The sequence below is a fragment of the Teleopsis dalmanni genome, chromosome 2 (assembly GCF_002237135.1).
Source record: "Teleopsis dalmanni isolate 2A chromosome 2, ASM223713v2, whole genome shotgun sequence".
Lineage (NCBI taxonomy): Eukaryota > Metazoa > Arthropoda > Insecta > Diptera > Diopsidae > Teleopsis > Teleopsis dalmanni.
In genome coordinates, this window is record NC_051847.1 from 198,545,975 (window position 1) to 198,559,799 (window position 13,825).

The 13,825-nt window shown below is 31.2% G+C and overlaps 1 protein-coding gene across 1 annotated transcript; it reads left to right on the forward strand.

Annotated features, from left to right (window-relative positions):
* Positions 1-382: 382 nt before the first annotated feature.
* Positions 383-12,936, forward strand: LOC119680949 (sodium/hydrogen exchanger 9B1-like). Its single transcript, XM_038093986.1, has 4 exons — positions 383-590; positions 6,028-6,171; positions 6,422-6,523; positions 12,315-12,936. Exons 1-4 carry the CDS (start codon positions 459-461, stop codon positions 12,741-12,743), a joined length of 807 nt encoding a protein of 268 aa, XP_037949914.1. The 5' UTR covers positions 383-458; the 3' UTR covers positions 12,744-12,936.
* The last annotated feature ends 889 nt before the right edge of the window (positions 12,937-13,825 follow it).

Here is a 13,825-nt window from a genome sequence, read left to right on the forward strand (position 1 = left end):
CAATTGGTAGTGACAATATTTTCGAAACTCCACACCCAAGCAACAAATATAAATAGTTTTTGAGAAAAAAAACTTCAGCAAAAACATAAAAAAGGTTGATGAAATTTCGACTAGGCTTACATATTGCCCACACCTACATCCCACGCAAATAGACCGACGCCCATCAATTCAATTCAAAGCTCAAGTAAAATAGGATTAGAAAACAAATTTTGTTGGAGTTGGCAAAGTCAACGCTTCTTGTAAAGATTTTTTGCACTATAACTACAATTTCGGAAACTATTTCTGAAAGACAAAAAAATATTACAAAAAATAATACGAGTAATAAAAAAAGAAAATTTGAAAAATGGTTTTCCACACAAACATTTATGCAAGTCAAAATTTTATTTTTTTCTCACTTACAGCGCTACGTGTATGGACTGCGATTTGTTTTAACTGTCTTAGGTGGCTGCATCTCTGTGATGGGCAGTAAAGCCATTGGCTATCCATCGGCCGGCGCTCTGGGATGTGTGACAGTCGCCTTTATTGCGAATATTGGCTGGAAACAAGACCAACGGAAAATGACGCCCGAGCAACTACAGGAAAACGAAAATGTAAGTTCTGTTTGTTTTACTGATTTACTTTTTTGCTCAGTGTATCAACGTATTTGCGAGTGCACTGCAAAAAAAATAATAGCACAAAATAAGAGCAATTTTTTTTTTTAAAATCTGTTAATATTTTTTCCAATATTTTTTTTATTAAGTATTTTAAGCTATTTTGTTTTACTTTCCGCTATTGTAAGTGAACAACTGCGAGTACTCGTATTTGTATTGGCTTTATAGTCGTTGATGTATTGACTTCTGTGCCGAAACGGCACAACCGAAAAATGTATGAAATTTGTACACTTCCTTCTATTTTGTTTTGATTTGTATGAGTTTTTTCTGTACTTCCCTGAAACAAAGGCTTTTTGTTCCGAGTTTTTGTAGTTATTGTAGTTTGACAGTTGATGTTTAGAGTTTGACAGGCTTTGCGTGCTTTTGTCTCCAGTTAGTTTTCGCCCACATAACACGGAACGGTCTCTCATGGACAGTAACTTTTTTGTGTCAAATTTTGTTTTTTATCTGCACACTATTTTTTTTATCTCTGATGGTGCTATCCTTAAGAGTATTGCTGCTATACATTACTTTCAGGAAGTAACAATTTTTATTAACCAAATGGCTTGACATCTGCTCAGATACGTTTACCATTAAATTTTTATGTTACCTTTAATTTGTGTAATGTACACGTCTATTGAGACAAGTGAGGTGGATTTTTTTAGACAGAAGCTGTAGTAAGAGTATAGGTCTTAGCAGGAATTATTGTGTATAAATATGTTTGTTGCAAAATATTTTGTTTAAGAAATTGTAAAATTATTGTCAATATCAATTATATTACAATAACTGAAAAATTTAGTTTGTATAAGTAAAATGTACTGTGATTTAAAGTTGTTTGCGAATTGATTAGGTTCGGTTGGAGTGTTGTGCTTGCAAATTAAAAGCCCACTGCAGTGAAAACAATGATCCTAATGTGCGTAAAACATTATCTAATTGCAGGGATAACGTCGATAAATATAGTCATTATTCCGCTATTTAAGGAAAACCAAATTAACTTGAAAAGTCCATAAATTTGGCTATATCTCTAATTTTAAAGTGTTTTGTAATTCTCTTAGGTCAGTGAAAAAGGGGCTTTAAGAATATAATACTTGATTAAAGTTGATTTACACTAAATTAAATTTTTATTCAAGAGTGTATCAAAAAAAAAAAAACGCAGATAATTTTTACTCTAACTCATTTACAATTAATTAAGTTTAAATCATCTATTGGCTAAAGAACTTCTGACATTGGAGGTCTTCAACTACTGATATTGGAGGTCCTCAACTACTGACATCTTGGCTTTCATTCGAAGGAGTCTCTGTTCGGTTACGATCTGTAGCAGCACTAAAGATCAACTATGGTCGCCGTGTTTTTCTTCGTTCGGAGCCGATTCCCTACCTATTTCTTATCTTATATTATAATATTGAGTAAAGAAAGCCATTAACTAATGTGCATAAGTAACAGTAAGCCAATTTATTGATTTTAAATGATCTATTGGCTAAAAAACTTCTGACATTAGAGGTCCTAACTAATAACGTTGGAGGTCCTCAACTATTGACATTTTGGCTTTCATTCGAAGGAGTTTCTGTTCGGTTACGATCTGTAGCAGCACTAAAGATCAACTATTGTCGCCGTGCTTCTATTCGTTCGGAGCCGATACCCTGCCTATTTCTTATCTTATAATATTGTGTAAGAAATCCTTTAATACCTAAGGTGAATCATAAGTTAGGTATATAGGTAGGAATTATAGGGTAGGTTTCGATTTTGTGTTGAATATATAAACAATTTGTGAAAATAGTATCTTCTCATGTTAAATGAATTACGCTGTATAATTCAATTTAGCTAGGTATAACGGATCCTAGAGCCTGGATAACAGTTTGATTCTGTTGTGACTTCTGGCATTTGTGTACTAAACCAAGGATTTGGTGCTATGTGAGGCTTTATCAAACAGCGAGAAGCTATTTCATTTGAGCAGTAGCAGTTTGGTTTTTTGTTCAGATGTATATACCAACTGGATTTCTTTGAGTAGGAAAAGTAATTTGTTTATGTTATAGTTGGCGAAAATACACAGGCTTGTATTTAGAATCATTTAAAACTAGTTAACATCCTGCTATTGATGTTATAAGAAATTTTGAACATTTTTAGTCCGAACATTCAAGGAAACACTGATCAGGGAAACCCTCATCAGATGGTGATTGCATATACCAAGGGTAATGAAAAAAATAAAACCCGGCATAATAACTTGTTTCTACTACAGTCACTGACTTCATTTTCTTAGGAAGGTATCAAAAATATACTTATTTATGGATTTGCTGGGTATGTTTTACTGAATTTGCTGGTTAAGGTATTTAATGTTCGTATTCAGCAGGTTGAATGAAACCTCATTTTTAAGTTTCTTCTAGTATTTCTATATGCAGTTTCGCTGATATTATGATTTTCTATAGTTATATTCTTAATTGATCTAGTAATTGACTCCTTAATTCGATCTTTACTTGATTTAATTGCTATAGTATTCATTCTGTAAGAATAGCTTCTCTGTTTAAATACCTTTATTTCCGTAATTAATCTTGACCCGTAACGAGTTGCTAATATCATTTTGTTCAATTGTAAGTATGGTTCTTCTACTAAATAAAGGAAACTTCCAAATATGACTGTTCCTTTGATTATTATTTCATTGAACACTTAACACCAGTTCTCTGTTATTCGGTACACGTTTACAAGAGTCCATCCGAAACTTAAAAGCAGTGCAGAACAGAATATAAAGTGCAGCTTATGCATTTTAGTTTATCCTGTAATTGCTTAAGTAAAACCATAAGGAATTGTTCAATTAAAAAAAAAAAATTGAATAAATTTAAAAGCAAATGTAAACTACAACGAAACTCAACTAAACAAACAAATTAAAGCCTGCAAAAAACAAAAACAAAAACAAAAACAAAAACAAAAACAAAAAAAACTAAAGAAATCATAAAACAATTGCCCGGAGTGTGGCTGAGTAGTCACTCGTCGCTCGTATAAAGCACATGAAGTGCTACTAGACGTATACGTAATTTTTTAGTGTTTCTTTTGAAGAAATTTTTTATGCTTATGTAGTTGTGTTGTGTGTGTGTGGTTGTGTGTACGTGTTACTTCAGCTCCTTTGTTTGTCAGTCTACTTTTCATTAGCCACACTTAGAAAACGTTTAAGAATACACAACCACACTAAAATTCAGTTGCAGTTACACTGAAAAGAACAAGAACGTTTGGTTGAGAACGTTTGAGAGATGTGGGTAAGGGTTGGGGGCAGAGGGTCGAAGTGTTAGAAATGAAAACAGAAGTGTTGCTGCAACAATTGAGCTATAAGTAAGCAACAAAATCAGAAAGTCAAGTTTTTGTTTATATTTTCATTTCCTTGCATATGCAAAGAGGACTTTTACAAGCTCTTCTATGTTAAGTCGATTGTATTATGGTGCAGTAAACTCTCGCTTAAAGTGTCAACAGTTAAGTGACTTTGGATTTAGCACTTAAACTACTTTTGGAAAATGTTTTTGTTTATGTTTTTATTGTTGATGACAAAAAACAGAAATGTAAGCAAGTCGTTCGGCTTATGAGAAATATTGAAGCAAATCATTTGCTTTTTGTGTGATTGGTAGTTGAAATTTCAGTTTTAGATACAAAAAGTTCGAACTTATTTTGAAAATCAATTATAGATATTTTTCTATGCAATTACACTTTTATATATAATTATAAAATATAATAAAAATGATTATAATATTTATGTACTAAAAAATTTATTTGAAAAATAAAGTATTTAAATGTGTATTAAGTCCGGAAGAGTGTGTTTAATTATAATTATCATCATCATCATTTTGGCATCAGAGTCTAGGATGGACCACTGCCTTCTCTACAATATGCCTCCATTGTTTTAATTATAATTATTTAAGTATAATTAAGCATTACTTGGTATATGTATAATTTTTTTCCGGTTTTTGTTTGGTGTAGAAAACACAACATTTTCAAGAGAAATTAGTTTTTTTATTCAAAATATTGGCCATCGGTATTACACATTTAATCCAACGTTCAGGTTATATATGAATATTATGCCAGAAAAACGCAATGTTCCTCCGGAAACGCAATGGAATGAAGAAGAAGATATTTGAAAAACTGTTTGTCTTTTACGGCAAACCATTTTTCGAGCTATTTTCTAACTTTCTCGAAAATGCTGACATGCTGCTCTGCAATCATGTGTCCCATTGATGAAGGCGGTGATAAATAATAAGGGGTGTAGTCTGGAAAGTACAAGGGGAGCAGTGGGATATTTCATCTAAGGGATTTTAAGGTGTCTTTCACTGATTTTACAGTGTGAGATGGACCAAAATTGTGCAACAAAATCACTGAGCCTTGTCTTCTAGCTCATTCCGGTAGTATTTCATTTAATGCGTGATTTAAATTAAATGGAAATTTAAATTTATTGGCGATAGCATTGTGCATTAACGGTTTGTAACACGCAACACGACCCTGGTTCTACCAGACACAAAACATTGTGTTTTTGTCGAAACTATTCTGTCTTGGTTTTCAGAAACCGGCTTCACTAGATGAAAGCCACGATTTTATGCGCTTCGAGTTTTTAAAATAAATCTATTGTTCTTCAACCGTCACAAACATCGACAAAAAAATAATTGTTTTTTTCTTGACATTGAATGAGCATTTCACAGGTGATTATCCGATGTTCCATTTGAAGTCTACTCAAACCATATGGGATATATTTCCCAGCATATTGATCTGGCCTGCTGTACGTAGACGTCTTCTGTTTGCTTGTTAAGACACATTTAATGCTTTTGCCAATTGCTGTTGAATTTGAGTTGGATCATCATAGTACCTGCAATAGCTCATCTTTACACTTTTTATGCCTATAGTAGGCACGCTAACTATCTTTCATATAAAAATTAACTCTTTTGAATCGATGGATCGTATTCACCATATGTTTCTACTTCAACTGCCGTTTTACTTTTGTTTGAGAAAGAAAAGCAGTACTTACCGGAAATGTTTTTTGTCGGGCAAAAACAAGTCGATATGATCACTGAACATGATGTGAGCTAAAGTTATATATGAGCTAGCTCAATATAAGCTAGTTTTTGGCGGACTCAACTTAAGTGTTTTTGTAGGGTTTTGACGTACAATATGACGTATGTGTCAAATTACTCCACTGCTTACTCTTCGTTAGTGCTATCTTTTAGTTAAGCTCGGAGAAAACGATTTTTTTAAGCATCATTTAGTCATAATTCCAAAATGATCTATGCGAAGTAAAATTTTAACTCATATTGGAAAATTTTTTAACTAGAAGATACTTTAGAAAATATTTCAGTATTACTTAATTTAAATTTTATTTGCTAAATTTTAACTAAATTCCATTTTGTCTTCCTGTTTTTTTTTTCGTGTGTAGTGCAACGTTGTGAAGCGTCTTGATTTACTTTGGAAATTTTTAAAGCCCGTCTCCTTTGCACTGATTGGCAAGGAAATTAAGTTCAGCGTGTTGGATGGCAGAGTTGTTGGTTACGGTTTACTCGTGGTGCTGCTCGGAAGTTTGGTAATTAAACTTAGTGTTTATTTAAAAAGTTTTACCATTTTTGAAATTTATTCTGTGGTTTGTTTGTGCAACGACAATAAATTAAAATGTTGTAATTTTCTTGCTGTTTGCACCAACAGCACTTTAACTGTGCATTGTGCACTTTGCACTCTGCCAGTTTATTTCTATTTAATACTTGGTTTTTTTTTTACTACTTTTTTAACATTTTCATTTATATATTGTTTATATTGTACTCTGTTTTGTTTTACAGTTCCGTTTGGCTTTTGCATACATTTCCACATATGGCGGAAATCTGTCATGGAAAGAACGTGCCTACATCACAATTTCCGGTTTCCCTAAAGCAACTGTCCAAGTAAGTTTCCGTGCGCGTTACAGTGGTTTTGCTACAGAAGAGACACAACACAACGTTTGGCAATTATTTTTTGTGCTCAGCTCGGCTTAAAAAATACTACTTTTTTCTATTTTGTTTTGTTGTGTTTTGTTATTTCATTTCATTTCATTTCTGCTTCTATTTCAGTTTGTTTTGTTTACGGTTTCATGTTGTTTGCAGTTGCACCACAAAACGAAACTTTTATTTATGTATGGCGTATGTCACAATTGCACCAACACAAACAACCAACACCACAATGCACAGAGCCGTAGTGAAGTAAAGTCCTGCCGCACTGCCGCACTGCCAAACTGCTACACGGCAACACTGCTTCACTGCTACACTGCTACACTGTGACACAGTAACACTGCATAGCTATGTTCACCGCTTTAGCACTCCAAACAGTGTTGCCACTTGTGTTCAGTTTTGGTGTTTCGTTGGTGGCAAGTGAAAAACACCAGTCAAAAAAAAAAAAAAGAAAAAAAGGATGAATTGTGTATGTTTTATGCAGGAAACTTATTTCGATGTTTATTTGGAATTTTATTTTAAATAGTTTCACTTTTCCTACTCGGGTATTTATATTAGAATGTTTTATGCCTTCAGTGCACTCACTGGATTCTGCTGTTTCGGCTCATATGTTTGGGTACTTTGTGGTCAAGTGCTGTTTGTTAGGCTAAATATGTGGTTTGCACTTTAGACTTCTTGATGACTCTTTTGTATATCAAAATGTGCAGTGACACGTTGCACATATGTACCAAGTTGAGATATTTTCTATATAAATTTTTGGTTACGGCAAATTCATTTTATGTTTGCAAAATCTAAATCATTTAAGTGAGATATTCTCTACGTACTACGTACAGATTTTAAATAAATATTTTTCTGAAAACATTTGTTCTAGGTATATTTAAAAGAAGTTTATTCTATATAATTAAGTGTTAAATGGTTTAAGATATTCAAAATTTTTTTAAGAAAGAGAATATCAGAAAATTCATCAAGAATATCGTGGAACTTGGACAGAGTCTAAAAAGCTGTTATTATTAAAAGTTAATTTTTTCTTTAATTATTGCATATAAATCATTTTTTGTTCTTCATATGAAATATTCTAATTAAGAAGTAAACTGGCTTATCTGTATTTCGTTATTTCCATGAAAGCCTACTTTAAATGTACTAATAATAGTATTATGTGGAAACACCATGATTACTAAACTGTATCCCCACTAACTATGATTTCATTAAAATTAGTAAGTTCTGTAATGCTTACTTACTTACTTAGTTAATTACTTCACTATTATAGATGAAACTTGTTGTTAGCAGCGGTCAATAATTACCGTCAGCCAGCCCGATCAGTGGCTTGCTATTTCCAGTTGGTAGTACCGGGTGCATTTTTATGGTAGATCAATTGGTGCTTTTACGGAAGATGCAAGCATCCTCTGACACGTTATCCAACAGTGGGTACACAATCAAACACCTTTCTAGCTAGAGCATATTATTATATGCGAACTATATGACTAAGTCAGCGAAGCACTTGAGTTTTAACTATATTAATGTCGCGGTAAATTTCATACAATATAAAGAATTACAGATATTACGAATACTGTTCTCTGCATTGCTCTTTTTTGTATTGTTAGTTCTTGTTCCAGACTCACCTTTAGCGCCACGGTCGTTATTACTGTCAGTAATTCCGTCACTATCAAAGCAATCGTCTTGACCTTGTTTCAACCAAATTGGCACTAAACGCAACATCAGAATTGCTTCCACTGGCGTTGTAAATATTATAGCTATAACTATACCATTGTACAGCAGCTGAAAGATAGTTGATAGTTGAGTTGGTAATCGAGAAGATAGTTGATGGTATGATAGTTAATTAATGATTTTTTTTTTGTCTAGAGTGCTTTATTTCTTAATTGCCTACTTAGCCTGAAGAAACTACTGTTGGGAAGAGTGATTTTTCGTTGAATCTCTAAGTGATTTTTCGTTGAATCTCTAAGCTAAAGTCTTTTCTTGTGTGTACGTTGGTTCTAAAAAAAAAATTAAAGTCTTTCACAACTTTGAAATTTTAGTTGTTAACAGTGACTTTATACCCCAAGATAAGAAATAATTTCAAGACCACTAATGATGGGTATTTCGCAATACTTGGAAAAGTTTTATCGTTAGCAAAAAATTTAAATAATTAATAAATAATAATAAAAATAATAGTAATAATAAAAATAATAATAATAATAAAAATAATAAAAATTTTGTTACTGCAATTTATTACTGTTCGAAACCGCTCTATTAAGGTTACTGTAGATAAAAAAAAGTTGGAAAAAAGTAAAGAGCTACAGTTAATATTATAATATATATGTAGATGTTATGTGTGTGAGCATAACTGGATAAAGAGGCGTTACACCTTCAGACTAAATATGGGAAAAAAATGATATATTATATTAAAAATGGTGGTCAGAAACAATATACCCAAGCACCCGTACAAATAGTCGATGCCAAGTACAGTTATTGGAAACTGATAATTGCATAGTCAAACAATAGGACCTGTTTTTAGTTACAGAAGAAAATTTTTTAATTATTTCAAAAACCATTTTTTGTATATAAATTCCTAAAATGCTTTTCAAATATAATGATTTTTATTTCAAGTAATGTTCACTGATCTTCCCTACTTTGCTTCCTGGCTGTACAAATGCTCAAAAGACATATAGTGAATAATAATTTATTAATAATTTAATTTGTGCTCAATGGAGTCCTTTTAAAGGAAACAACTCGAATCCTTAAGTCAAAGCAATGTATAAGAATAAGAAATATGCATCAATGTGAGTTTAATACATTAAAATTTAAAAATACCCATTAGGCAGAAATAAATGGAAATATGTGTATCATGAGATAAAAATGTAAATTATGTAAAATAAAGCTGAGATACATAAAATCAAAAGACATACACACCATCAATTCCTGCATATTTAAGCACGTATGAATGGAATTGCTTAAATGTGTTTTTAATGACGAAGAAGATGAGAAGGCAAGGCACATTTTCCAAAAGAGAAAATATTAAGTAGAAATTTAAGCAGGATAAAAAAGGAAGAATTTATAATGGAATTAAATGAAATGAAGCAGACAAAGAAAATTTCGAGCAATTTTAATGCGTTTTTCTTAATTGAATGAAGTTGGTATGAAGCATCCATACTATGAATAATTAAACTAAAAGCAGAGAAATTACCGCGGAATTTTTATATTAAAAGGGACAATGACTAGTAAAAGAGAATTAAAAATAAAACTATAAGAATTTAAGATAAATATGGGGAAAATATTTTAATGGTATAATTTTTAAATGATAAAATATGGTAAATGGCAACCAAGATGTTTAACATAAATGCTTGTTTTTATGTAATTAATTTTTCATTAAATATTACTTCACTTGGTAACCCCAAGTTGACACATTCAATATTTCATTATTATTTTATATTAATTTATATATTATTTTTTAATATTTTATTCAACATTTTTTGCCTCAGTAAGTGAATGACGTGATGTTCCAATTAAAAGGATAAAGCAATGTTGTGAATTAATGTAACGAAAGTGCTTTTAAATGAACGATCTAGAGTAATAAAATTAATATCTTATAGTTTATATTATACAAAAATTTTCTAAATTGTTCAAAAAGTACACGAAGCGCCATCTATCTGTTAATAATATTAATTTAAAAGTGATCATATAAGCTTTAAAGACTTCATTGATGTCATAAATCCTTAAGAATGTGTACCATCTTGTTACATTGTCAATTTAAAAAGAAAAATATAGTAGAAGATGTGGACTGGTGAACTGATTAGGTAGAGGAACTAATGTTCTAGGTGAAGTTTTGGGCTTTAAAAAGCTTTTAGTGTGACATTAGCTACATATTGGAATGCACCTTTGTCAGTACCATTGTGAGCAACATTTTTTTTCCGATTAGATATAGGAAGCAATGTTCTAGGTGAAGTGTCGGGCTTTAAAAAGCATTTAGTATGGCATTAGTTACTTACTCGCATGCACCTTTGTCAGTACCCTTTGTAGCAACATTTTTTTTGGATGGTATTTGGATCCAATATAACTTTGTAAGCACCATTTATGGGAATTTTTAACCAAATCATAAACAGCAAACTTTACAACTTGGTTTCAGAATGGTTTCATTGTTAGAAAAAGAAAATATACTGTATGTTTTTTTCTGCACTCATTAAATACATATACTGTTGTGATAAATTCATCTTAAATGGGCGTTAAAATATTTCAGAAAGGAGGCAAGCCTGTCATAAAAAGCAACAAGCATTATAGGTGCCATACTTTACTGTCTTAAGGTGTGATCGGTAGTAAGAAAGCTTTCATTTTCGAAAATCAAATATTTCATAATTGAGGAAGTATTCAAAATTTCGAAACAAAATTTCAGTTGTGCTGAATACTGGTTCCGCTTCGTATTAGAAGTAATTTGGAGATTGTTGTTTACATCTAAAGTCACGCAGGCACAGTGTTAGCATTAATGTCTACACTCAATGTGAAATTACATTTATCACCCAGTTGCTATGATCTAAAGAATAGCAGAGATAGTCCCCATTCTACAAAGACATGTAAGTCACCATAATGAAGTATTTTGTAGGGCTTCCGAAGAACTATTACAGAGATGAAGTACATAAATTAAAAGAATAGGTGTAGTGTAATGAAGTTAAGGGTGTTTGTGCTAAAGAAAAAACTCATTTTGCCAATTAAAAATCCATTTTTTCGTGAACTTATCATACAATCTACTTTGAGTATTTATGGAGTGCGATCTCCAATCCAGAAATTTCGAGATTATATTAAAGCAAGACTATCAGCAAAATCATTCTATTTACAATTTTTATATTAAGTGCGATTACAATATAATTCTTAGCAATACGTTTGCAGTACTAAAGCGTTTAGCTGTAATATATTGTCTGAATGTCTAAACCACAATGTTGATATGCATTTTAAAAAATTTGTGATTTCACAATAAATTCGATTAAATATACATAATTTTTGTTTCATGTCACAAATTACGTATAAATATATTTACTAAATTAGAATTAATTGAATTTTTGGGTTGCCTATAAAGTTGCTTTAAATATTGGCATATAATCTTTGTTAGTGGTTTACAAAGTCTACAAAAATTTCCAGAGACCACTGATGATGATTATTGCAATATTCAAAACAGCTTTAAAGTTTGCCTAATGATTAACTTAATTAAATATAAAGTTCGGTATTTATATATAATTTGTGTCTGTAAAGCCTATTAGAAAATTTAACAATTTCAATTACTTTAAAATATCCTTGACAATTTCTTAATCTACCTTTAAAAAAAAAATTAAAATTATTTAAAAATATCCTCTGCATATGAAGTAATATAAATATTGTTTAAAAAATCAAAAGTTGTGAATTAATTTATTGTAGTGTTTATAAAATGCCTAAGCACTTAATCATCAGTTGAAGTGACATGAAGGACAGCTCGGGAATAACATCATTAAAAAATGTTTAAAAATAATTTAATGCGTGCCTGTAGTTTCATTGCGTGTAATCTACACTTCATTTATCCACAACCAACAATGCTTTTACTCATACACACGCACACACCGACTGAAACGCCCAGAAGTAGGCATTAAAAATAAAATTTCTTTTGCCATTGTTTGCCAACACCACTAAAACAGGACAAATTTTTGTTTTCTGCTTTTTATTTTCAACATCTTTTAGTAATAATAATAATTAAATGATTTTTTTCTCTTTTATTTTATTTAACGTCTCACAGGCTGCTTTGGGCCCAATTGCATTGGACTTAGCGAGATCATTAAATTCCGACCAGGAAAATCTTTCGCTTGCCAGCCAAGTGCTTATCATTTCAGTTATAGCTATAATATTCACAGCGCCACTGGGCGCAATTCTGATGTTGCGTTTAGCGCCAATTTGGTTGAAACGAGGCGAAGACGATAGCTTTGATAGTGACGGAATTAATGGCAGTAATAACGACCGTGGCGTTGGAGGTGAATCTGCTCTTACTGCAGATGACATATACACATCGAAGTTTGGCATTGGAAATCGCAGGTTTACAAACAGCAGCAATCAACTTGGTGATGATGCGGCGATTGGTGCGAACACTATTCCAAAAACGATGGTAGCCGCAGCTGATGAAAGCGCGAACGTTAAGGTGTCAGAAAAGACAGATCATCTTTCAGTTTGATTTTAATTAAGGGTTTCACATGTTAGGTGTAAGTGTAACTGCAATACTGACGAAAAACTTTTAAGGATAAGTGGAGTTTATAGACACTCGTTGGCCAGTGGTGCATATTTTTTAATTGTAAATAAGGAAACTTTAAGTATGTAATTTGTATAAAAATTCTTCTTTAGTTTAATTGTACTTACATGGAATTTTGATGTACTTATTTTCCAAATTTTACTTAATAATATTGTATAATAAAATAAATAAATTTGTATAAAGTATTTTGCAAATACGTATACTTAATTTTTATAAACTACTTTGATTTTTATTAAATTTGAATATATTGTAAAGGACGAACATCTTGGAACATCTATTTTATTATTCCAAAGTCGTTGGAATTGTTTATAGAAAAATGCTTTTTAAATAAAAAATCTTATCATTAAAGCGAATGATATTTCCTTCCCAATCGTCCGAGGCATTAGATGTTGTTACTTGTTGATATTTCTTAATAAAATATATATATTAGAAACACAGAATATTTGAAGAATAAATAGAAAAATAAATATACTTGCGACAAAAATTATCAAAAATATTAAACTGCGTTTGGTTTAAGTCGACAAATGGCGTGCAAGATTTATAGGTTTACAATAAGACAATACCTTTTGGACATTGATCTTAAGTTAATTGAATAAAATATATTGTAAAATTAAGGTTAAAATATTCTCATAATTAAAAGTATTAGTTAACATAAGCAAATTGTAAGTGCTCAAAAAATATATATCCTTCGTCGAGTTTATTAACTAACAATACGATCTTTCCACTGTCTTTAGCTTGTCAAAACGATATGAGATTATTGAAGGACTATGACAGACTATGAGGTTTTCTTCAACTTAATTTGTTAGGATGTTTTGTATTTTATAAGGAACTGTAAACCTTAACTATTGTTAGAAAAAAACAGACCAAGGACTAAACAAGGTAAATAGTTAATGTAATTTGTCACTTAAGCAATTTCTCCCTTTGAGCATGTAGCACTCAATTAACCATTTATAAGATATGTTAATACTATTTTGAAAGATAAGAATTACTTAACTGATATGGAGTTT